The following is a 24,159-nucleotide window of genomic DNA, read 5'->3' as shown; positions in this document are numbered from 1 at the left end:
TTTGTTTTGCATTTTGTTGTCTTCTGGATGCATGCTCATTTTTGCTCCAAGAAAGAATAGCTGCTGTTGTTAATTACACTTAATTATAAGTGCTACTACTTTACCCCCTACAAAGTTTATTTAGTTCTCATAGCCAGTCTTTAAGTAAGTAGGTGTGATCCTAATTTTACAGATAACCAAAATAGTTCTGAGGGGCTAAGTTATTCTGCCTTCTTTGATCTCTGACTTGAATTTTACACATTGTTCTCAGAGGTACCTGGGTGACTCCGTTGGTTACACGACTGACTCTTGATCTTAGCTCAGGTCTTGATCTCAGAGTCATGAGTTCAGACCTGGAGTTGGGCTCAGCGCTGGACGTGAAGCCTACTTTAAAAAAATAAATAAGGTCTCAAGCTCAGTGCTCAGTGTGGAGCCTGCTTGGGACTCTCTCTCTCTGCCTCTCTCCCCCACCTCAAGCACTCTCTCTCTATAACAAGCAAACAAATAAATAAACCACCAAGTAAATAAATAAAACATGTTTAAAAATATGTATTATACATTGTTCTCAGGGATAGATAATTTTAATATTGAAATTCAAATCCTTTTTAAAAAGAGAAATCTTTCTGTCCAAAGATTTATTGATTTACTGTTTTTTCATGCCCAGTTTTGTTTCTGTTTTTGTTTTTGTTGTTGTTGTTGTTGTTGTTGTTTGTTTGTTTGTTTTTGAGAGAGCACAAGCCGGGGAGAGGAGTAGAGGGAGAGAGAGAGAGGGAGAGAATCTCAAGCAGGCTCCACGCTCAGCACAGAGCCCGACGCAGGGCTCGATCCCACCAATCATGGGATCATGACCTGAGCCAAGATCCAGAGTTGAATGCTCAAACAGCTGAGCCACCCAGGCATCCCTTTGTGCACAGTTTTTATGGCTAAAGTGTACTGTGAAGTAAAATGACTAAAGAGGTCAGATAATCCGAGGCTCCAGAAGATTCCATAACATAAATATTATGACTCCTAAATAGCCAAATTCACTGAAGAAAAATAAAGTAGCATCTATATACTTCCAAAATGGTATATATTTTAAAAAGCAAATAGTAGATGCCTTTAAAAAGTATTTTCTTTGGAATAAAAATAGGGGTGCCTGGGTGGCTCAGTCATGTAAGTGTCTGACTTCGGCTCGGGTCATGATCTCACAGTTCATGGGTTCGAGCCCTATGTTGGGCTCTGTACAGACAGCACAGAGCCTGAAGCCTGCTTCAGATTCTGTGTCTCCCAGTCTCTGCCCTCTCCCACTCTCACTCTGTCTCTGTGTCTTTCAAAAATAAATAAACATTAAAAAAAATTTTTTTTTAAATAAAGATTGCCTCATGAATAGTTGTTCTTACCAGTGAGTCCTTTTTTTAACGTTTATTTATTTTGAGAGAGAGAGCGCATGAGCAGGGGAAGGGCAGAGACAGAGAGAATCCCGTTTGATCTCAAAACTGTGAGATCATAACCTGAGCCCAGATCAAGAGTCAGACTCTCAACTGACTGAGCCACCCAGGTGCCCCTAAGTGAGTATTGTTCAGAGTGCATGGTTAGCTTTATCCTCTTTGAGCGTAAGGACAATTTGAGCTCAATAATGTCTAAATTGGTATGGGGTGTTTATAAACAAATTTTTTTTAGCAGTTTCAGGAAATATCTTCATTTCTTTTTGTTTTTCAAGAATTCAAGAATATAAAATGTAAGATATATGAATATTTTACAAGAAACTACTGTGTCTATTTTAATATTGCTTTTAATAACATAGCATTTCAGTGTCCTCGTGATTAACATCAATTTGACAGTGATAAAAATATGTGGAAGCACATATTAAAATATACCAGTTTACTGGTAATAAAAATGTCCCATCATAATAGCTTGTCTTTATTTCTTTGTTCCACAGGTGTTGGTGTCTGTTCAGTCCCTTATATTAGTAGCTGAGCCTTACTTTAATGAACCAGGATATGAACGGTCTAGAGGAACTCCCAGTGGCACACAGAGTTCTCGAGAATATGATGGAAACATTAGGCAAGCAACGGTTAAGTGGGCAATGCTAGAGCAAATCAGAAACCCTTCACCATGCTTTAAAGAGGTATGTTCAATAAAATTAATGAAATATTTTATTAAAGACCTTATATAATACAGTTTGTTAGTATTGTACTTGCCTTTATATTTAGACAATCTGGGGTAAACTCAGCTACAGCCTGACGCGGGGCTCAAACCGACAAACCGCGAGATCATGACCTGAGCCAAAGTCGGATGCTTAACTGACTGAGCCACCCAGGTGCCCCTCGATTCTTTTTCTAGTATACCACATTCAGTCTAATGAAAAATCCTCTTGGCTCCACCCTTCAAGACATAATCAAAGTAAAACCGTCTTTGCCATGACCAACCTATTTCAAGCCATGGTTAATTACCTCTTGCTTGGACAGTTGAAGTGGTTTCCTTACCAGTTATCCTGCTTCCACTTTTGTCCCTCGGCAGTGGTTTTCTACACATAATCTCTGCATTTCACTCCAGTCCGTACCATGGCCTCCAAAGTCCTATGTTGTCTGGCCCCTGTCCTTTCATTCTTCAGCGTCTCTAGGAATTTAAAGGCTTTTCATACCAAGTGTTAGAATGTGCAGCAGCTGGAACCCTGATCCACTCTGATGGGAATATAGATATCATTACAGCCTCTTTGGAAAACTCTTTGGCAGGATCTCATCGGCTGAATATATGCTGAAGGACCAGCAGTTCCACTCCTTGGTGTGTGCTTCATAGAAATTGGGTATAGTCTCTATACTGGGTATAGAAAATATTCATTACATTGCTCATAACTGCCAAAAATTAGAAACAGTTGACTTGTCTTTGAACAGAATGGATGGGCAAATTTTGGAATATTCATAAAATGGAATACAGCAATGTGAATGAATGAACTGCTATGCAGGTTAACATGGACAAATATCATAAATACAATATAGGGCATAAGAAGCCAGACACAGAGAATACATTTCATATGTTTCCTTTTATTAAAAGCTCAGAAATGAGTAAAACTAACTTTGGCTTAAAGAAGTCAGGATACTGTATACCCTTCCATGAAGATTTATGGTGAGAGGTAGCAAAAAGGGGCTTGCAGCCTGCTTGGTAATGTCCTGTTTCTCGTCTGAGTGGAGATTATGTTGGTGTGCACTGTGGGAAAATGCATCCTATTGTATGTGTAATTTGTGTACTTTTCTCTATGCGAAACTTCACTTTTAAAATGTATTGAAATAAGTGTGTAAGTGTATATACTCAGTTGAGGTATAATTTGTTGGTTCATGCATAAAAATTTTTTTACGGAAGAAAAACCGTTAACACAAGGAACTCTGAGTTGGGGGATGACTTTTACAAAAAGCAGATAAGTATAATTTGAAACAATAATCTTTCTCATCCTTTAGAACCTGGCTCACATTAAAGGGGGCGCCCTTCATCCATGTATGCTTTCCTGATTTTCCCTTCAGATGTGCCTCTTTGACTTCCCTGGGGGTTTTTTGTTTGCCTTTTCTTCAGTTTATTTTATTTCATTTCATTTCAGTTCAGTTCCATTGTAGTTAACATATACTGTTATATTAGGTTCAGGTGTACAATATAGCGATCCAACAATTCCGTACATTTTTGGTTTTTTAAGTACCTCTTTCTGGTTCACCTACCTCTTGTCTGGTTCTGTGGTTGTCATGGTTCGTCATGTCAGGCAGTGTCTTACTTCTATGTAGGCATCAAGAGCAGAAACTGTTAAATGTAATAGGATCTGACTGGTGTGTTACATCCATTCGCAGTTTCCCCTAATAAAACTTTGTAGGTATTATTGCCTTTTCTTTAGGGGAGATAAGCTCATGGGAATATAGTGGCTCACCCAGCATACAGAATAATATTTTTTAATTGATTTAATAATAATTCCAAATTGATCTATTTTCTGACTTACATTGAATAGAAGTAGACTCCTACTACTTAAACAGGAAGAAATTGTATTTAATTTTTCAGATAATTTTTTTAATTCCAAATACAAACTATAATTATTATAATGAAAGTTAACTTTATAATGTATTAATACTATTTTATCTAAAAATTAACCAGAAGACAAAATTAAGAAAGTAGTAATAGTGCTATTTTTAGGACTCTATTCTGATTTCTGTGTAAATGCCTTTGACACTTGAATGTCTTTAGTTATTTAGGTATTTGTAGAGTTCTCTTTTCAAGGTAGAAAATTTGACAGTTTTTCTATTGTCAATACTTTCCTAATTATTTTCTCCTGGTTATTTACTCACTTTGTGAATATACTGCATTATATACATCTTTATTTTCTCCAGTAGGATTAACTATTTTATTGTCTGGTTGAGCTTGGGCATTATTTTCTGTGTAGAGCTGGGCATCTCTGCACATGTCTTCTGATGTCAAAAGCATGATTCTTCCGGGGTACCTGGGTGGCTCATTCGGTTGAGCATCTGACTTTGGCTCAGGTCATGATCTCACAGCTCATGAGTTTGAGCCCTGCATCAGGCTCTGTGCTGACAGCTCGGAACCTTGAGCCTACATTGGATTCTGTGCCCCTCTCTCTCTCTTTGCCCCTAACTCACTTGCATTCTGTCTCTGTCTCTCTCAAAAATAAACAAACATTAAAAAAAAATTTTTTTTTTAAAGCATGATTCTTTCTTGTTAATACAGAATTCACTAAATTAAGTTGTATGGAGACAAAAACATTGTAATTGTCTTTTAAATTTCATTTCTTTGTGGGGCACCTGGGTGGCTCAGTCGGTTGAGCATCTGACTTCAGCTCAGGTCATGATCTCACAGTTCATGAGTTGGAGCCTCGTGTCCGGCTCTGTGCTGACAGCCTGGAGCCTGCTTCTGATTCTGTGTCCCCTCTCTCTCTGTTCCTCCCCTGCTCACGCTCTGTCTCTCTCTCTCTCTCTCTCTCTCTCAAAAATGAATAAACATTTTAAAAAATGTATAAATTTCATTTCTTTGTCATGCCCCTTATTCTGTCTTTTTAAATTCTGACCTTAACAAACTTTGTTCCCTTGACTGTTTTATTCTTAAGGTTATACACAAACATTTTTACTTGAAAAGAGTTGAGATCATGGCCCAGTGCGAGGAGTGGATTGCAGACATCCAGCAGTACAGCAGTGATAAGCGGGTAGGCAGGACTATGTCTCACCATGCGGCAGCTCTCAAGGTGAGTAAGCCTTCCTAAAAGGAGCCCTATTGTATATTCACTGACGGACCCATGGCCACCAAACGGTAAAGGAATCCGAAGGATGCAAAGATTAAAACCATCAAATTTTTCCTTCTCCTTCCCTAATTGTTTTCTCCTGTTGTCCACAGTGGAAGGGAAATTGGGGTAGGGAACTTACGAGTCACCAGCGTGTTAATCCATTTTAAAACCTTACAAATGGCTGCAAGTGTGTAGTTGTCTTACCTTGTTAATGCATCTTAGACCTCCGACCAAAATTTAGTCTCTCTGAGGTCAGAGATTTTATCTTCCTTATTCTGCTCCTTTTACATTGTCAGTGTTGAACACTGTGCCTCCTACTTAAAAACTGTTTTGTAAATGTTGGTTAGTTAATTTTCAAAGTCAGCTATTGACAACAACAAAATTTCAAACCCCTGGTGTGATATTTGAGGCCGTTTCTCTCCCACTAGAAAATTATAATCCACAACTTAATATTCATAGACAACTAATCACTCTCTGTTAACAAGTCTGTATCTTTCCCTAAATGGCAGTATAGTATAATACAAAATTACACACTCTCTCTAAATCTTCTTTTTCATTTGGTTAAATTAAAAAAAAATTATGTTGATAAAATTGTTTCTAAGGTTTTTTCTAGCATTAAGTGAGGTAATTAGTGTGAAACATATTGCAAATGTTATATACATCGACCTGCTGTGCCTGATGAATCTCATTTAGTAAAATAATGATGGGTTTATTTTCATTTACAGACTTTCTCTCAAAAATATTTAGCCAGAGGCAAGATGTATTAGTCAAGAGGTTACTCTCTTTAATTTAAAAGAGTGTGTATTGCAGAAGAACGGTATCTTCTATATCATAAGTAATGCTGTTTTGCTCCAGGGATGGAGGCGTGGGTAGGGTCTATGGGCATGCTACTCAGGGCTTTTTAGCAACGTCAGTTATTTTGAGGTTCGAGATTTTTGCCTCTTACAATAACTAGCATAAGGAAGGTGTTCAGTAAGTATTTGTAGGCCTAACGCTTTGGGTTTTGTTTTAAACTCATCTCCTCTCTCAGCTGACGTTATGTTAGAATCCCAGGGTTTATTCCAGTATCACTTACTCTCCCCCATGTAGCGTCACACTGCTCAGCTCCGGGAAGAGCTGCTAAAACTTCCCTGTCCCGAAGGCCTGGACCCTGATGCTGATGATGCCTCGGAGATGTGCAGTGCCACAGCCGGTGCTGAGGGGACTCTAACGCATGATCAGGTCAAACCCAGCAGCAGTAAGGATCTCCCCAGTGACTTCAAATTATGAGCTGCGTTGACACGGACTTCGTAGACACAAAGGCTTTGAAGCACAAGCCAAATATGTCAATATTTGTATGTAAGAAACTAATTATGTAATAGTTATTGAAACTGAAACTATACTATGCCCTTAAGGAGATCCAGTTTAATTCAAGGTGATCTTTATTTACCTGTACAAGAGTGTAAACTTTTTTGTGCTTTTATTTTTCAATTGTGAGAACCACTGATTGGTATGTTCAACAAATTTGTGTATACAAAGAAATGGATAAATCACTGATATATAAGGGAAACTACCTTAGGAAAGAATGTTTACTGAATGTTTATTTTATTTTTTTTTTTACTGTAGAGTGAGGGGTTGTTAACAAAGAATATATATTGGTCATTCTTACAACTACTATTTAAAGTCAGCAACTTTTCACTGAATTTGATAGATTTTATGTTTGGCCATATCTTCATGCTCATATTTGATTTCTGAAGACCTCCTACATACACTTAAATAAAAGTTAAATGGACATACTCCCTCTTTTTTGATTTACTGGTACATTTTTTAAATGATAAATATGCCATAAAATGCATTATAGCTGGAGACTTGCACTTGTATGGATGAATTTATTACATTCAACGTATTTAATTTTATGCCTTCTAATTCTAAGATGCAGAAAAAAAATAAATGAACATGATTTTATTCTATGCCAACATTTGGGCCTGTGAATGTATCCGTTATTTGAATTTAAGTATATGAAAAGGAATGGTCAATTTGAAAAGTCACTCTAAACTGATTTTTTCCTAAAGGGCTCCTTTTTTCCTGGACTCTGGTTTTATTACTAAAGTCACATGTATGTATTAAACATTGAGGCTCTGTAGAGCAGAGAGGATACCTCTCTGGTGCTGTTACAGTACATTCTGTACCTGCCATATAGGCTCATTTTCATGCAAATTCTTCCTAGAGCCAAATAAATAAAGACTTAGGTGTATTAGTATGTCTTCTTTCTAAAACAGTTTGCCATGGTGTGAAATGCTGTTTCTACAAAGAATTGGACACTTCCAAGACCTAAGCTTGGGAAAGGAAAGGATATTTTTCAAAGACCAATTATCACAAAGGAAAAGCTAAGTATATAAAATGACGTGGCCTGTGGGAACCTTGAATCTGGAGCTGACCAAGAGAAACTGTATTCTGAACATTGAGCTGCTCTCTGAAGCAACAGGGGAGCTAGGGAGCGTGATACTCTCTGATGTACAAGGGGTAGTGCTCCTTAAGCATGGACAAAGGAGGGGACAGACTGTATGTGACCAGAAAACAAAAAGTTCTCAAACACACACTGTTCGATCTGGTGGGTGATGAGCTACACCAAGAGTGACAAAATAAAGTCCATTTATGAGGAAGAAGAGTCCATTAAATGTCATCCACATACATGCTAGCTAAATTCTAGGTAACAGTAAGAAGTAAAAGGACAGTCCTCCATCCTCTAGGCTTTTTGTTTTTTGGTCTCTCAGGGTTCTGTGAGGGATAGAAGATAAAAGCTACTATATCAAGTGTACTGTTTGCCTCCAACTTGTGATTTTTTTTTTTTAATGTTTATTTATTTTTGAGAGAGACAAAGCACAAGCTTGGGAGGAGCAGAGAGAGACACACAGAATCTGAAGCAGGCTCCTGGCTCTGAGCTGTCAGCACAGAGCCTGACATGGGGCTCGAACTCACAAACTGTGAGATCATGACCTGAGCTGAAGTTGGACGCTTAACCGACTTAGCCACCCAGGTGCCCCTTGGGATTTAATTTTTAGTCATTAAAATAAAGCTAGGTCCTTTTTCTCCAATTCACACCACTAGTCTTCAGGGGGCTTTATAAAAGAAAAGTAACAATACCAGTACGATAAGGTCCAATTCATGTTTTTAAAAAAACAAAACCTAAAAGTCTGAATTTGAGACTGATTACTTTCAAATGGTTCCCTCTGGGATCCTGACTTTATGCCAGCAAACATTTGAGCACTCACTTTGGTACTAAGTACAGGTTCCCGAACTTCAGGGTTGGATGACAGACGTGGAAACTTGATGTCGGTACAATTGCTAAGTTCCCAGAAAGAGTTCTTTACAGGGTACTATTGGGAACACAGGGGAGGAGCACTTCGCTCAGGCAAAATGTTTGAGGTGATGTGGTCAGGAAAGGCTTCCTTAAGGAAAATATCCTGAGTCTCGAAGGATGAGGATAAAGAATTCAGGCAGAAGTTACCACAGACAAAAGAGAACAAGAGGAGAGCTCGAGTTAATAGCACATTGGATTGTCAGAGACAATGGGATAGTCAAATGAAATATTAGGCCATAGCGTTAGATAGGAGGGCTTGGATCATGGAAGACTTCTCTTGTTAAGGAGCTGTAACATCCTGTGTGTGATGGAGAGCTCCCAAGGAGCTTTAATTAGGGGAGCAACCCAGTCGTACTGTTTCAGGAAGATGATTCTACCAACTATGGGGAGGTAAGGAGATGAGTTAAGAGCCCACTATAGTCCAAGTGGTAGAGCATAAACTAGGACAAAGAGGTAGAAAGGAAGGGGGGGGGGGGGAAATACATATTTTTTGGTATAAGAATAACCAGCATGTTTACAAGCTAAGTAGTCTGGGGGGGGTTGGGATGGGATAGGAAAGGTAAGCGTGAAGGCCTTAGAAAACAATGGAACAAAAACCAGCAGGCATAGGATGGCCTAGATCCAAAACAGCATGTGCAGAAAATGTGAAGAAATTTGGAAACCAGTTAAGACCGTTGGTCTATTCATAAAACTATCAGCTAAGAAGACTTTTATCTTAAAGTACAAAAATAAACTGCTTAGATACCATTGTAGCTTTAAGACCAATATCTTCAAAGTCAGATGTAGAAAGTACTATAAATATTTTTTTGATGTCCTGTGATTCGGTTTATGTAGGATAAGGTGGGTGAGGTGAGGTGTTCTAGTTAGTGTGTCTTACCCTGGTAAAGAGTCAAGGGTTTTGGTTCCTTTCCACTAGAGACCCATCCCATACTTTATACAATGCTGTAAAAAGTGTGCAGCTTGTCACATTGTTTCCTCTCACTTTCTGCACTTAGCCCACTGCCACCTGGGAGCAATCTTAACCGTGAATTGAGCAGCACTGTTCTCAACAACTCAAATGAGGCTTGGCCCCGAGCCAGGCAGTACTCCCTGGCCATTTAGTCCTTAACCCAAAGCTGATTATTTAAGTACACGAATTTCTACAGTTGGCCTTTTTTTTTTTTTTTTTTTTTGTAACCAAGCAATATATACACTTAAAGTTGTATTCTGGTATGACCTTGTGTAGGTGCTAGAATAGTATTTTGCTGAAACAAGCCTCACATCTTGTGAGGCAATGAGACTGGTTAGAACAAAAGATTCCAAGATGGAAACTTTCATGCCCACTGGGTCAGCCTAGACATGGGAGTAACAGATCCAGTTGCAGACCTGGGGGGAAGCTAGACAGACTCAGCTGGAGGAGGCAGCCAGGGTAGCAGAGGACTGGAGCCAGCAGCCTGGCCCAAGCTGCCATGCCGATGCTCCAGTCTTGGGCAAGGCAGTCAGAGCCTGGCAGCTCTTGGGTTCATCTGGCTTCATAAAACTGAGTGGTTTTATTGTTATTATAGCTTAATGTACAGCTCACTATGGAAAGTTGGGAAAATCCTGAAAAATACAAACTGCGAAAGTAAACAGTTTTCTGGTATCTTTTGCTCCAAATCTATTTTCTATACTTCTCTTTTCTATGCAATTGTTACATTGTATATACACTTCTATCAGCTTTTTAACAACACGTTAGGAACACTTTTTATCCTTAAGGAAACTGAATGGCTACATAATATGGATATACTTACCCAATCCCTTACTGTTGGACATTTAGGTTATTTCTGTTTTCTAATTACAAATAATGCACTGATTAACATGGTCAGTACCTTTATTTCCTTCTGATAAATCCTAGAAATAAAGTTACTAGGTCAAAGGTTTTGATATATATAATGATGAATTGCTTTCCAGAGAAGTTGTATTGATTCTTACTTCCAGTATCAGTTAACATTGCCGTGCCCTGGCCAGCATTGGAGATTATAGTTTTTTAATCTAGCATTTTTCCTATTATCATCAAACATGATTATATCTGCATTTCTTCAACATTATCTATCTATTAGCCATTTGAATTTCTATTTTGTCGATGATGACTTTATACCTCTTTCCCATTTTTTTATGTATTGTTTTAATGTTTTAATATATATGAGCTCCTGTGTAGTAGGATTTTATTGTTTTTATCATTCTTACTGTATCTTTCCCAAATGGCCTTTTAATTTTTCTCAAGTTTTAAACCACCATGAAATAATCTATTGATCTTTTCCTTTGTGATTTTAACTGCTTCTTTATTATTTTAAAGCGCATCCGTATACAAAGACCAAAGAATCCTATATTTTCTAACAGGGATTGATTTTGGTATTGGTCCTAGGCCTGTCTGGATCCCAATTGGAACAGGTTAAACCACTCTCTGGGTCTCATCCCCCATTCTATGCTCCCACCCAGCCCAACATAGTGGTAAGAATGCAAAAGCCATGTGCTCAAGTTGGAAGGTGCCAGGCAGGTTAAAAGGCAGCTCTTTGTTTTTTCTTATTTATTTATTTATTTATTTATTTATTTATTTATTTATTTATTTATTAAAGTAGGCTTCAGACCCTGCACAGGCCCAGTGCGGGGCTTGAACCCACGACCCTGAGATCAAGAGTCAGATGCTTAACCGACTAAGCCACCCAGGCACCCCAAAAAGAAGGAAGCTCTTTCTGGAGCACCTGACTGGCTCATTTGGTACGAGTCCCACGTTGGGCATGGAGCCTACTTTAAAAAAAAAAAAAAAAAAGTCCTTTCCCTTTTTTCTCTTGAAAAGCTGCCCAATTCCCCACAGCTTTCCATCTTTCAGCATCAACTCACCTGATGCTTCAAGCTAAAGGAGCTGATCTGAGTCCTCTGAACCTGTCCATTTCCTAGATAGAAGAGGCATCCTCTGGCTTCCATCCCTTAGCCCCTCGATGCGACCCTGTAGTGACCCCACGGCCTCCACCAAATGACTGGTTTCCTTCTATGTTCCTGTGTTCCTGCTCAAGTTGCACCAGCTATATTTTCTTATGCAGGAAGAAATTGCACTGGTCGCTATTTTGATAGTGTTTTCAATTTAATACACTTCTATTTCTCCAGGGAGGGAATGCCTGGTCCAGCCATGTCCAGGCTACTGGGGGCCTCAGGATACTGATCCTCTACACCTTCCTGGCCTCCTCTGTTCCAAGGGCTAGGTCACAAGCGTAGACATGGATCTTCATTCCTCCGCCTGCTCCCATCCCGCACCTCTGTTCTTTGCTATCGCTTTTCCCTAGCCTTCCTACAGGTTTCCTTCTTTGGTTTCTCCCTCTTTTCAAGGGGCCACAGAGCCCCATCTCCCTAAAGCTGTTCTCATTATTTAGAGGGACTAGTTAGAGCTCTTGTAGCTAGTTTTAGCTGGTTGTGTCCTGAGACTTAAATGACACGGGTTTCTCATTGTTTACTTCCAAAGATTGGAAATAGCTAGCTACCCATTGGATATTTTTTAACCTGGCAATTACATGTATTTCCGATTGAATTCTGTAGTCCATGCATGACACCCTTTATAAAAGGGAGTGTTAGGCTCCCTTTATCTTACGTTGGGTTTACTCTACAATAGTGGTTGAATTTTTTTTGTTCACTGGCTCTGGCCAACTCTAGCACACCAGGGCTTTATCACACTTGGGAGCAAGGTCTTTGTTTCTCTTTGTGTTGTGTGCATGTCTCTTCCACAGTATTGCAAGTTTCCTGAGCTTGGGGACTGTTTACTTACTGGTAACCTTAGCTGCCAACAGTGTCCAGAATACTAGAGGTATTTAATAAATATTTATTGAAATTTTTTTATTTTTTAATGTTTATTTCATTTTTGAGAGAGAGAGAGAGAGAGAGAGACGGAGCATGAGCGGGAGAGGGACAGAGAGAGGGAGACACAGAGTCTGAAGCAGGCTCCAGGCTCTGAGATGTCAGCACAGAGCCCAATGTGGGGCTCGAACTCACGAACCGTGAAATCAGGACCTCAGCTTAACCGACTGAGCCACCCAGGCGCCCTGAATTATTATTTTTTTTAAAGGGGCACCTGGGTGGCTCAATCGGTTGAGCCTCCGACTTGGGCTCAGGTCATGATCTCGCAGTCTGTGAGTTCAAGCCCCACGTCGGGCTCTGTGCTGACAGCTCAGAGCCTGGAGCTTGCCTCCGATTCTGTGTCTGCCTCTCTCTCTGCCCCTCCCCCGCTCATGCTCTGTCTCTCTCTCTCTCTGTCAAAAATAAATAAACATTAAAAAAAAAATGAATAGTGGTTGAAACTTTCCTGAAGTCTTTTTTTTAAACCTTAATTTGCTTAATGATTTGATCTTTAGATTTTAAGGTTAATCTAACCTTAACAGAAAGGCTTCTGAACTTGCCTTATGTAGTGTATTTTTTATTATGTATCTAGGAGCTTTATTTAAATCTCTTTTTTTTACCCTGCTGTTCTTAAACATTTTTTTTTTCCATCTGAGAGTTTCATAGGTAATTGAATTAATTAGTACAGTGCTTTAGTTCAGGATAATAACCTGTCTTAAATGTCTTGTTCTTTTACTTGTCTTCCTGAACTTGATGAAAATCCTTCATGATAGCCCTTTATTTGACTGTTGACAATAGTTTTAATTTAACTTCCTATTTGTCTTCTGTCCTTGCAGTTTTACAATATAATTGTCTTTTTGTTGTTTTTTTTAAATTTTTTTTAATTTTACACAAGTGGATATTTAAAGTGAGAAAAAGAGATCATAATTAAAATGCTACAAACATAAAGTGCCAAAAATAACCTAACACTAATTGAAATATACATATTTTGGCTGCATTCTTTTTGCTATTGTTTTCACGGCTGTAATCTCTTGATCATCTCTTTACAGGCCACGGTTTTTATAATATTTTGTAACTGTTGAATAGGAAGACCGTTCCTTATTTCTTCCAGTATGGTTGATTAATATTTGTTATTATTGATGGTAGGGATGCATAAAACATACAACCTCACCCACGAACATATACCCTGTTTATAGTATTCCAATAGGATTGTGTCCCACCAACACATAAATTCTGTATTCCATGATTCCCATAAAAAAAAAAAAATGCTGGTTTTGTAATTTCTTTATTTTTTGTTCTTGTTGTCAACCAACATATTTTAATCCTTTGGCGCATTTGAATTTTCTCTTATAGTGGTTTAGGTTTTGAAAGCTTTTATGGGGCGCCTGGGTGGCTCAGTCGGTTAAGCGGCCGACTTCAGCTCAGGTCACGATCTCGCGGTCCGTGAGTTCGAGCCCCGCGTCGGGCTCTGGGCTGATGGCTCAGAGCCTGGAGCCTGCTTCCGATTCTGTGTCTCCCTCTCTCTCTGCTCCTCCCCCATTCATGCTCTGTCTCTCTCTGTCTCAAAAATAAATAAAAAACGTTAAAAAAAATTTTTTTTTTAAAATAAATAAAAGCTTTTTATAAATGGACAGTTTAAAAAAAAACTGTCCTGTCAGTTTAAAAAAAAAAAATCAGGCAGGGAAGCCTGGGTGGCTTGTCAGTTAGGCAGCCAACTCTTGATTTCGGCTCAGGTCATGATCCCAGGGTCGTGAGATCGAGCCCCTGCATCAGGCTCTTTGCTGAGCGTGGAGCCTGCTTAAGACTCTCTCTCTCTCTCCCTCTGCCCTCTCCCCCACTCGTGTTCACTCTCTCTAAAATAAGATGAAAATACACTAAAGAAAAAAAAAGAGGCAGAAAAGGCTCGAAGTGTTCTGTTTCTATGGACGCAGTGATGAACAGATTGACACTCTCTCCGCTCACGGTGGCCTGAGTCTGGGTGGGAAGAGGAATTCTGAGCAAGTAATTCAGGATGATCCGTGCCCAAAAAAGTGCAGGGTCCCTGAATGTCCACTGCACTTTCTCCCTGTGGGAAGGCAGGTCCAGCATTCCGTAAGTCTGACTCCTTTCCAGACCAGGTGTGATGTCAGGGACATTGCTGAAATCACTGGTGGTATTCTTTTCAGAGTTCCCCAGGAATTCCTCCAGAAGGGATTGGGCAGCATACTCTTCTGGGACCTTGAGAACAGGTCACTGTGTGACCAGGAAGAACACAAGTCTCCTTTGTGTCCAGCAGCCAGACAATCACAGTGAGCCCAACGCTCTTCGAAGAAAATAGGGCCTCCGTCTGCTTAAGGTCAAGATCAGACACAGCTTCCCCATTTCAGGCCGTGACTTCATTGCCCTCTCTCAGCCCTTCTCCATACGCCAAGCCGTCAGGGAGAATGTCACTTCTAAGTATTTGGCTGGGATGCTGATTCTTCTCCACCTGCACGATCATTGCAAACCTCAAGTCAGGCACCCTCCCAGGTTTTGTGAGCTGCACATCATAAACCTTGTGTAAAAGTCAACCATATTCCTGACAGGAGTAGAGTTCCATTTTGGCCAGACACTTTTGAGGATTGAGTCTTCTCACAATTAAAAAAAAATTTTTTTTAACGTTTATTTGTTTTTGAGACAGAGACAGAGCATGAATGGGGCAGGGTCAGAGAGAGAGAGGGAGGCACAGAATCTGAAACAGGCTCCAGGCTCTGAGCTGTCAGCACAGAGCCCGACGCGGGGCTCAAACTCACAGACCGCAAGATCATGACCTGAGCCGAAGTCGGACACAACCGGCTGAGCCACCCAGGTGCCCCTAGTCTTCTCACAATTTTAGATACCTGATTATTGGAAACATTTTCCATAGACATTTTCTCTGTATATTTCAAGCCTTGTTTCTCTTCCATCACCCATCTGTTTACCTCTGGCCCAGAGCACCATAGGACTTACTCATTTATTTCGTCCTAAGACCTTCAACTTGTATTTTTGTTCCATAAGAGATCAACACAGAGAACTGGCTCTAGGAGTATCCCTGGATGTTGGTGGGGGCGCCTGGGTGGCTCAGTCTGTTAAGTGTCTGGCTTTGGCTCAGGTCATGATCTCACGGTTCACGAGTTCAAGCCCTCAATCAGGGCTTCGGATCTACTCTCTCTCTTAAAAGCAAATAAACACTTAAAAATAAAATCCTCTAAATTTGTCAAAGGATTATGAGACCACTCACTAATCAGTACGTGAAATAAAAAGACAAAGCTGAATGTATTGCTTCCTACATAGTTTGCTGGGGCTGCCGTAACAAGTAACACAGACGGAGGAGGCTTAAACAAGATCAAGGTGTTGGCATGACGCCTCCTGGCTTAGCCTGTAGGTGGCCGTTTTCTCCCTGTGTGTTCGCATGGTCTCTCTGTGCATGTGAATGTTGTAATCGCCCCTTCTTATAAGGACATGGATTAGGGCCCACCCTACTGGCCTTCTTTTACCTTAATTACCACTTTAAAGACTCTATCTCCAAAGACAGCCACATTTTGAGAGGTCTTAACTGGGGGATAGCATCCCAATGTATGAATTTGGGGGTAGCGGTTGTGGGGGGGAGACACGATTCAGCTCCTGACATTTTCTAAGTGAGGGGACATTTTCTACGTGAGGGAAAATTGTGTTGGTCAGGCAGAGTCTGTCCCAGCAGAGCAGTGTTGATTTTCCATAGGGTGAGGGGCAGTGTGGAGTTCGGGGACTGGCAGCCTTTCAGAGGACTTCACATCATGGGAATTCGAGCTACTTCGCTGACACTCTTGGTGATTGGCACTTAGATGCATGTTTAGCAGAGCGAGCCCATCTCTGCCAGGCTGAGCTTCGGCACAGGAGGCTGCCCCTGGATGGCTTGTACGAGCGTACGGGTGAGGCAGGTTGTCGTTGGCACAGCAAGCTTAAAGGCCAGCCGAAGGGCCAGTCTCCCTCAGTTTGTGGCAATGTTATTCTCCATACAAGTGGCTTTCATCTGGTCCCACTTTTGGCCTAAAGTGGCCTAATACCCCTTCCCTGGAACTTGTGGTATTTCTGGCTGATTTACAAGTTTGCACTCTGAATCCCAGTCACTGATGTTCTGCTGGATTACAGAGCAAGGGACAGACACCAGAGCCAGCTGGCTCTCTCAGATCACTAGTTCTATGGCCTTAAATGGCTTCACCAAGATTCAGTTTCTTTTTCTATAATTGGAAATAACAACAATGGTCTCACAGTGTTGTTATAAGTATCAATCATCAACATGACTTAAGGGAAACACCTAGCACAGTATCCATGCCACATGCCACTTCATGGTTCTCATCTCCCACTTATTAGACTCGCCTAGAAGCTTTAAAAATTGCTGAGAAGAGGAATCTCCATAGCCCTCTGAGGTTCTGATTTAATTAGAGTTGGTTCCAGGCAGATGATGATAAAACTCCCAAGGTGGTTCTAAAGGTCAGCCAGGCTTGAGAACCATTATTAACTGCTCCAAAATGGTAACTCTTTCAATCCATTCTCGTATATCTTGATTGGCTTTCCCCCTAAACGTGATACTCTCCTCAAACTTAAGCAATTTTTCTTCTACATACTTGAGAAAGAAAAGCCCTCCCCATGCTGTATGCACGCAATTTTATGACAGGATGTCTGTGGCTCTGATGTTATAAGAGATGTGTCTTCAGACCCAAAAGTGGAATTGAGGAGACAGGGTGACTGGAAGGGAATATTTCTTTTTCCAAACTGTAAAAGGATCAAGTCACATAGAAGTCTGCCCATGACATTTATACAGGAAGATGCAAAGGGAGATACACATGCTGGATATTCTAATATTTAAGTTATTAAAGTGATTGTTTTTAATGTTTATTTATTTTTGAGAGAGAGAGAGAGAGAAAGAGCATGAGTGGGGGGAGGGGCAGAGAGAGACAGACACAGGATCTGAAGCAGGCTCCAGGCTCTGAGCTGTCAGCACAGAGCCCGACCCAGGGCGTGGACTTACCAGTTATGAGATAGACACCTGAGCTGAAGTCAGACGCTTAACTGACTGAGCCACCCAGGCACCCCTCTAACTAATAGTTCTATGTGAAATATGTCCTATCATCCTACTTTGACAAATGTTATCTTCATAACCCATAGAATTTATGTATGTATGTATGTTGACTTTCTTTCAACAAAATCTTAATGATGGTTTAATCCTTGTGTCAGTTCCTAGGGCTGCTGTAACAAATTACCACCAATTGGGGGCTTGAATAACAGAGATTTATTCATGCACAGTTCTGGAGACCAAAAGTCTGAAATCAAGGTGTGGGCAGGACTAAACTCCATCTGAAGCCTCTAAGGGAGAATCCATTCTTTGCCTTTTCCTGGTCCTATTAACACCAATAAACTAAAGAATTAAAAATATGTGTTGTAATTTTATTCCAAGTATATAAAGTTTGAATGTATTTTCATCAAAAATGTAAATTTTTAAGAAAATGTTAAGTTTCTATTTTTCCCCTAAAACTATTTATTAAAACTAAAAGCAAAATACAAACTATAATTGGGGCGCCTGGATGGCTCAGTAGGTTAAGCGTCCGACTTCGGCTCAGGTCATGAAATCGCCGTTCGTGGGTTTGGGCCCCATGTCGGGCTCTGTGCTGACAACTCAGAGCCTGGAGCCTGCTTTGGATTCTGTGTCTCCCTCTCTCTCTGCACGTCCCCTGCTCATGCTCTGTCTCTGTCTCTGTCTCTCTCAATAATAAATAAACGTCAAAATTTTTTTTAAAAAATGCAAAGTATAATCAATGACTCTCAAAACTTTCATGCTGGTTAAAGAAAGCTAAACTTTTAAAATATTTTAAACATTTAATCCAATCTTTTATAAAAACAATTCAACAGTTCTAGGGTTTGATGTCATCTAGTGGCTAATGTGAAGAATTGGTGATGTATTACATCTCATTTGAATGGTACATCTGAGTTGTTTAAAACCATGAAATGTTTTCTAGCTACTGTCCATATGCGTTGTAAAGAAAATTTTGGTACCTCCAGAACCAAAAATAGAACGCAAAGAGTAGCATCACTATTGAGAAAAGACACTTAATTGTGCAAGAATCTGTTACATTCATGCCAAGAGAGAGATTGTAACAAGTTAATTGTCCTTTCTCTTACCTATGAACTTCTGCAACTCAAACCTTCCCTGTATTTTTAATTCATCAGGACATAGATAATATGTAGAAAAGCCTTTCTCTGGAGTCTCAACAGTCTAAATCAAGAGGGCAGATGTTCAAGGTCACCTTGTGTCCTTGGATCTTAAGTGACAGGAACCCTTACTCGTGTATTCTTTGAGTCAGTTTGTTTGTGATACATAGGTCCCTTTAGAGCTTCCCACCCAGGGGAGGAGGCCCCCTTATGTGATTCTAAGCATGCCTAAGAGTTCTTCAGTTGAGGGAGAGATGGCACTCTCTATATGGTGCTGGTTGGATCAAGCCTGGATTATGTGAGACAAAGCAGCATTGTTCCTATATCTATACTTATGTCTCCTTTGTATCCATTTTGCATCTAGTGAAGTCTTGTTGAAAGCCTTATCGTATTTTCACCTGAATGAAGACCTATCGAGGGAAGGGTCTTATTTTGCTTTGTGGGGGAAACAGCATACTCTTGAGGGGAGCGTGCTATGTTAGTGTTTAGAGTCAAATTCTAGGAGCCCAAGGACAAAGTAAAACCTAGGAGGACATCACGGGGCTGCCTGCCTTCAGTCCCTACTGACCAGGGCAGTTTCCAAAGAAGGAAACCTTATGGGACCTGGTTGCTTTTCATTAAGGAGGGTAGCTCCTTGTTCTGTCTCTTTTGACTTCTATTCATACCAATATTCCACCCTCACCCGCAAACATTCTTTCTTTCCTCTGCTTCTCCAATCTTTGCTTTTAGGGATTTTTAGCGCCTGTACTGACCTAGGCTCTAGAGCTGTTTCTAGTATGTTTGCTAGGGAAGTTATTTCACTTATTTACCTACTTGCTCTGTCCTGCAGACCAGTCACATACTTCTCACCCACCGTTGTTCACCAGATGTGGAGAGCATGGAACTTTGGGCGTCAGACTAGGTTCAAACCTTAGTGCAATCGTGGGCAAGGTACTTACTTCTCAGTTTCCTTATTTGAAAAATTGGCTTAATAATATTTACTTTAAAGAGTTATTGAGAGTTAAGTGAGATATCCATTGAACTGTGTTTAATACCACATCTTCTTTGTCTTATAACTTCAATCCATGTTAATTTGTTTGCCACAGGACACAGACCCAGCTAACTCTCTGGAGGGTTCCTGGTAGTTGTGGGGTTTTGTTCTGAGAGACACAATGCTTGGAAAGAGCAGAGGACCAGCAGTGGGATGAGAAGAAAGAATTGTGTGTCAGGTGAACGCTTTTGAATACTAGTCTTGGGAGAGAAGATTTTATGTTTTATACAATGGACACTTTTTTAGAAAACAGTGTTATTGAGATATAAGTGTGTATAGTTGACATAGAAAAAGGTGCACGTATTTTAACTGAACAGTTAAAGTTTTTCCATATGTATATTCCCATAAAATCATTAGCACAATCAGATAGTGAACATATCTCTTACCCCCCCCCCCCAATGTCTTTGTTCCTCTTGGGAATCTGTCCCTGCTTTCCTCTGCATTCCCCGCCCCCCCCCCCCCCCCCGCCCCGGGAAACACTGATCTGCTTTCTGTCATAAAGTACTTTGCATTTTCTAGATTTATATAAATAGACTCATATATTACTTTTCCTGGCTTATTTTACTCAGCATAATTACTTTGGTGTTTGTGTATATTGTGTGTATCTATAGTTTATTCATTATTATAGCTGAATACTAGTCCATTATAGGAATATATCACAATTTGTTCATTCATTCATCCATGCATGGACATTTGGGTTGTAGCCAGTTTTTGGCTATTGCTAAAAATGCTGCCACACACAGTAATTAAAAATTATTATTAAACACGAGATTTGTTAATGAATATGAAAAAGGATCGAAGGATCATGAAATGCTGGTTACAGTCCTGCCTCCTTTTTACTACTTAGAAAGATATGAGATAAGATTAGTTAAAACAAATAATGTGTATCAAATCTGAAGCTGCTTGGAGAAAGTTCATTTACAATACAATTTAAGGTTCTAGGGTAAACATGGCGTATTCAATATATGCCACCTCTTCTTCTTCAAAACCCACTACATCTATAGTAAAGAAAAAAATTAAGACATATTCAACAGGGAAGGAGACCATGAGGCTGGGTAACCCTGTCTGGGAGCTAGTAACTGAGGTAGCTGACCAGAGAAGGCATGATCTTAAAAATGCAATGGAAAAAACTAAGGCACACTTGCAATCAGACTGAAGAATCCTCAAAAGACTCAGCAGCTGGGAGCACCAGATACCCCTGGGACTGAAGATTATGGGGTGGGAGGAGGAGGGGCTAAAATGAGGAGGATTGAGGCAAAGCTGATTCAGTCATTTGAAACCCCTGCCCACTCCTTTCCCTCTACCCCAACTGTAGTGGTCTTTACATGGTCTGATATTCAGACTGGATCTTGAATGCTGACACTCCTGGCTTTCTTGCTCTACTTGGCTCTGGAACTCTGGCAACCAGACCCTCACTGTCTAGGTAGGAGATTTAAAGAGTCTCTGAGAGGGGTGCCTGGGTGGCTCATTTAGATAAGCCGCCTGATTTTGGCTCAAGCTGTGATCTCTCTGTTGGAGGGATGGAGCCCTGCCTCCAGCTCTGAGCTGACAACATGGAGCCTGCTTGGGACTCTCTCTCTCTGCCCATCTCCTCTCTCTCTAAATAAATAAATAAACTTAAAAAAAAAAGAGTCTCTGAGAAATCTGGCCAGCTCAAAAAAAAGAACTTAATAGATGGTGACATCAGGGTTCCCAGCAACCCGCCCAGGCAAAGCACTCCATGGATCCCCAAGTGGACCTGCCCTGCCCATCAGCTCAGTATCCACTCCATATATATTTTTTTCAGTTGAGACCATATTTTTTTCTCCCACATTTTTATTCCTGGAGTCCATTTTGCCTGAAGAGAGATTAATATACTTAATTACTATGATTGTGAAGCATATCTCATTTAAGGATTTTTTAAAAGTTGATTTATTTATTTTGAGAGAGACAGAGACAGCGCGGGGGGGGGGGGGAGGGGCAGAGAGAGAGAGAGAGAGAGAGAGAGAGAGAAACAATCCCAAGCAGGCTCTACACTGTCAGTGCAGGGCCTGCCAAGGGGCTAAAACCCACGAAACCGTGAGATCTTGACCTGAGCCGAAACCCAGAGCTGGACGCTTGACCCACTAAGCCGCCCAGGCACTCCTCAAGTGCAAACAAACCAACCTTGAATTCTAGAGAAAGCACCAAGTTCACTGTGTGGGACAGGGGGGCTCTACAGGCACCCGAGGAATGGTGTAGTGGTCAGTGTTTCTACTGTCAAATGGTTTAGACAGTGCTGGATTCTGTGCTGAAAAAAACAACAACAATACGGATGGACACCCTGATTAAATATCATTTCCCGCACAAATAACTTTTAATTACTTTTCAATGAGAAGACCTTCTCGGGCTTCTGCTCTTCGCTCACAGCTCAGGTCTGGCTTCCTTTGGTTTCTTGCAGCAGCCGAGCACCATTCCCCCCAGGAGCGGCTTTTTCAGAGGTCTCTTGCACTTTTATTGCCGCAGGAAGGCTGCGCGGTCGGGATTGCCCTGGATCGTGCAGGGGCTTTCCATTCTCGGAGGGTAGGTGTCAGGCCCACTCGGGTGGCGTCCCGCCCCGCTGAGGCCTGGGTCTCTGAGCCTCCGTTTCGACCTAGGAGGGCGGCTACGTGGAAGAAAGGACAAGGAGAAATGCGAATGAGGCGCCAGCTCCGTGCTCAGCGGCAGGCCCGCAGGGGTGACAGGTTTCTGGCGTCAGTCTTTCCTCCACTAACTTCCTTCCCTGCACCAGCCGCCGGGCCACATGCCCCACTCGGTCATGATTTAGTGGCAGCGTCAAAACCAGATACCTTCCTTACACTTTTTAATTTTTAAAGTTGGTTTGTATTTGTTTGTGTATGTGTGCATAGAGGTATGTAATCTCTACTCCTGACATGGGGCTTGAACTCACGACCCCTAGATCGAGTGGCCGGTTCCCCGGCCTCAGCCAGCCAGGCGCCCCGATGCTTTCCTCACACTTTCATTCTTTCTAAGAATAAAGACCTAGTCTCTGCGGACGAGTTTCTTAACCCGGAGTTCGCGGACTCCACTTCAGAAGGTCTCTAATTTGCCGGACGGTACCCAAATGTTGGCACTAAGGGCCCACATGCATTTTGCCGCCAGGACCCGCGTCAGGTAGTCAGGAGGGTTCTGATCCAAAAAGGTTTAGGAATCCAAGCGGTAGACCTTTCCCTATTACCTCTTCTTCTCAGACCAAGACAGCCGTTTAGCCTCATTTTATTTAATCCCAGTCCGAGGCGGGTGGGGCAAGAGGACTCCACGCCGCTCAAATCTTCTACAGCTCGCGGCCCCCGCCCCTAAAGCGGAGACCCGCCCTCGAACCCGCCCATTGCCCGCTCGGGGCGGGGCGTCTCTACTGGGCATGCTCAGTACTAAGACCTTGGGTTGGTCTCTTAGGCGGAAGCCGGGGCGGAGTGTGTGTGTTTTTTCCCAGGGTGTCCCGCGCTGCTGTCATGGCCGCGTCCGTGTTCCTGTGTCTGCACATGGAGTTCTAAGGCTGTGGGTGTATTCACAGGAACTGTCACCACGAGATTTCAGCGTCTTTGGGCCCTCCTCCTTTCACCTTCTTTAGTTGACTCCTGTGTGACCCTCGTAGGAACCTGTTTGGGCTGCAGCGATGTCCAGGGAGATGTGGATACCGGAGCTGGCAGTTTTGAGGGGCTTCCCCACTGAGGCTGAGCGGCAGCAGTGGAAGCAGGAGGGAGTAACCGAATCAGGTGAGAAAGGCGAACCTCCCAGGAACGTAGGCCAGCGTGTGGACTGTGAGGAGAAAGAGTGGCGGCGGCTGGGTTTTCATTCTTCCGTGTTTGTTTTGTTTTTCTGCCCAAATCTAGCTGATTCCTTAAAGCTTTGGATTGTTGCATCCTTGATGTAGCGGGTGGGGTCCTTGGGCTCTGTGCTTGTCTTTACCCCAAACTTCTCACCGCCTCGGTTCAGTGATGACACCGATGGCGATGTCAGCGTCTTTTCTAAGTCCTTAACTTTTATACAGTCATTTAATCCTTGTAATAGACATGTAAGGTAGATACTACATTTAATACCACTTTGCAGCTGAAGACATTTAAATACATTGTTTAAATAATTTATTCAAGGTCCCACCGCTGAGAAACAGAAAAGCTAAAACGAGGCAGCAAAGATGTAATTCTTGTGAACAGTACACATTTACAGGAGAGTTAGGGTTAAAAGGCATATTTACTAGTGATAAATGTAGGATATAGGCACATCTGGTTGTGGGATTAAGGCTGAATCCAGAAGAGAAGTAACAATCTAGGACAGTATATAAGCGGGGTGTGTGTGTGTGTGTACACACACAATAGGTGTGTGTGCACACACAAGCAATAGGTGCTTCAGGAGAGAGGTAGTTTTTGAAGTCTGGTCATCTGGAAAATTTTCAGGGAAGAAGTCAGATTTGAGCTGAATTTTGATTAAAGAATGAGACAAGTGGAGAAGAGCCCAGCAGGAAAAATCACAGACATATTCATGGGGTATTAGGGGAAAAATGAGTGAACCAGCTCT

General features: G+C 41.4%; 2 protein-coding genes and 1 long non-coding RNA gene across 11 annotated transcripts in view; 2 read left to right on the top strand and 1 right to left on the bottom strand.

Moving 5' to 3' along the window:
• BIRC6 (baculoviral IAP repeat containing 6) overlaps positions 1–8,053 on the top strand; it is a 223,543-nt gene extending 215,490 nt beyond the window's left edge. For all 8 annotated transcript variants that reach the window (XM_042982203.1, XM_042982202.1, XM_042982200.1 and 5 more), the window contains 3 exons: positions 1,898–2,086; positions 5,054–5,188; positions 6,317–8,053. In XM_042982203.1, the coding sequence (XP_042838137.1) occupies positions 1,898–2,086; positions 5,054–5,188; positions 6,317–6,496 (504 nt within the window). In that variant the 3' untranslated portion in view covers positions 6,497–8,053. The remainder of the gene's footprint in view (positions 1–1,897; positions 2,087–5,053; positions 5,189–6,316) is intronic.
• A 13,886-nt stretch (positions 8,054–21,939) lies between these two features.
• LOC122237065 lies at positions 21,940–22,932 on the bottom strand. Its single transcript, XR_006215272.1, has 2 exons — positions 22,823–22,932; positions 21,940–22,249 (listed from the first exon to the last, which is right to left on the bottom strand). It is a non-coding gene; the product is annotated as an uncharacterized LOC122237065 (long non-coding RNA).
• A 135-nt stretch (positions 22,933–23,067) lies between these two features.
• Positions 23,068–24,159, top strand: part of TTC27 (tetratricopeptide repeat domain 27) — a 186,323-nt gene continuing 185,231 nt past the window's right edge. For both annotated transcript variants that reach the window (XM_042982193.1, XM_007082446.3), the window contains exon 1: positions 23,068–23,360. In XM_042982193.1, the coding sequence (XP_042838127.1) occupies positions 23,261–23,360 (100 nt within the window). In that variant the 5' untranslated portion in view covers positions 23,068–23,260. The remainder of the gene's footprint in view (positions 23,361–24,159) is intronic.

The sequence above is a fragment of the Panthera tigris genome, chromosome A3, assembly GCF_018350195.1.
Source record: "Panthera tigris isolate Pti1 chromosome A3, P.tigris_Pti1_mat1.1, whole genome shotgun sequence".
In the NCBI taxonomy this organism is placed as follows: domain Eukaryota; kingdom Metazoa; phylum Chordata; class Mammalia; order Carnivora; family Felidae; genus Panthera; species Panthera tigris.
The sequence above is the reverse complement of the archived record's forward strand: the minus strand, read 5'-3'. Positions and strand labels throughout refer to the sequence as shown.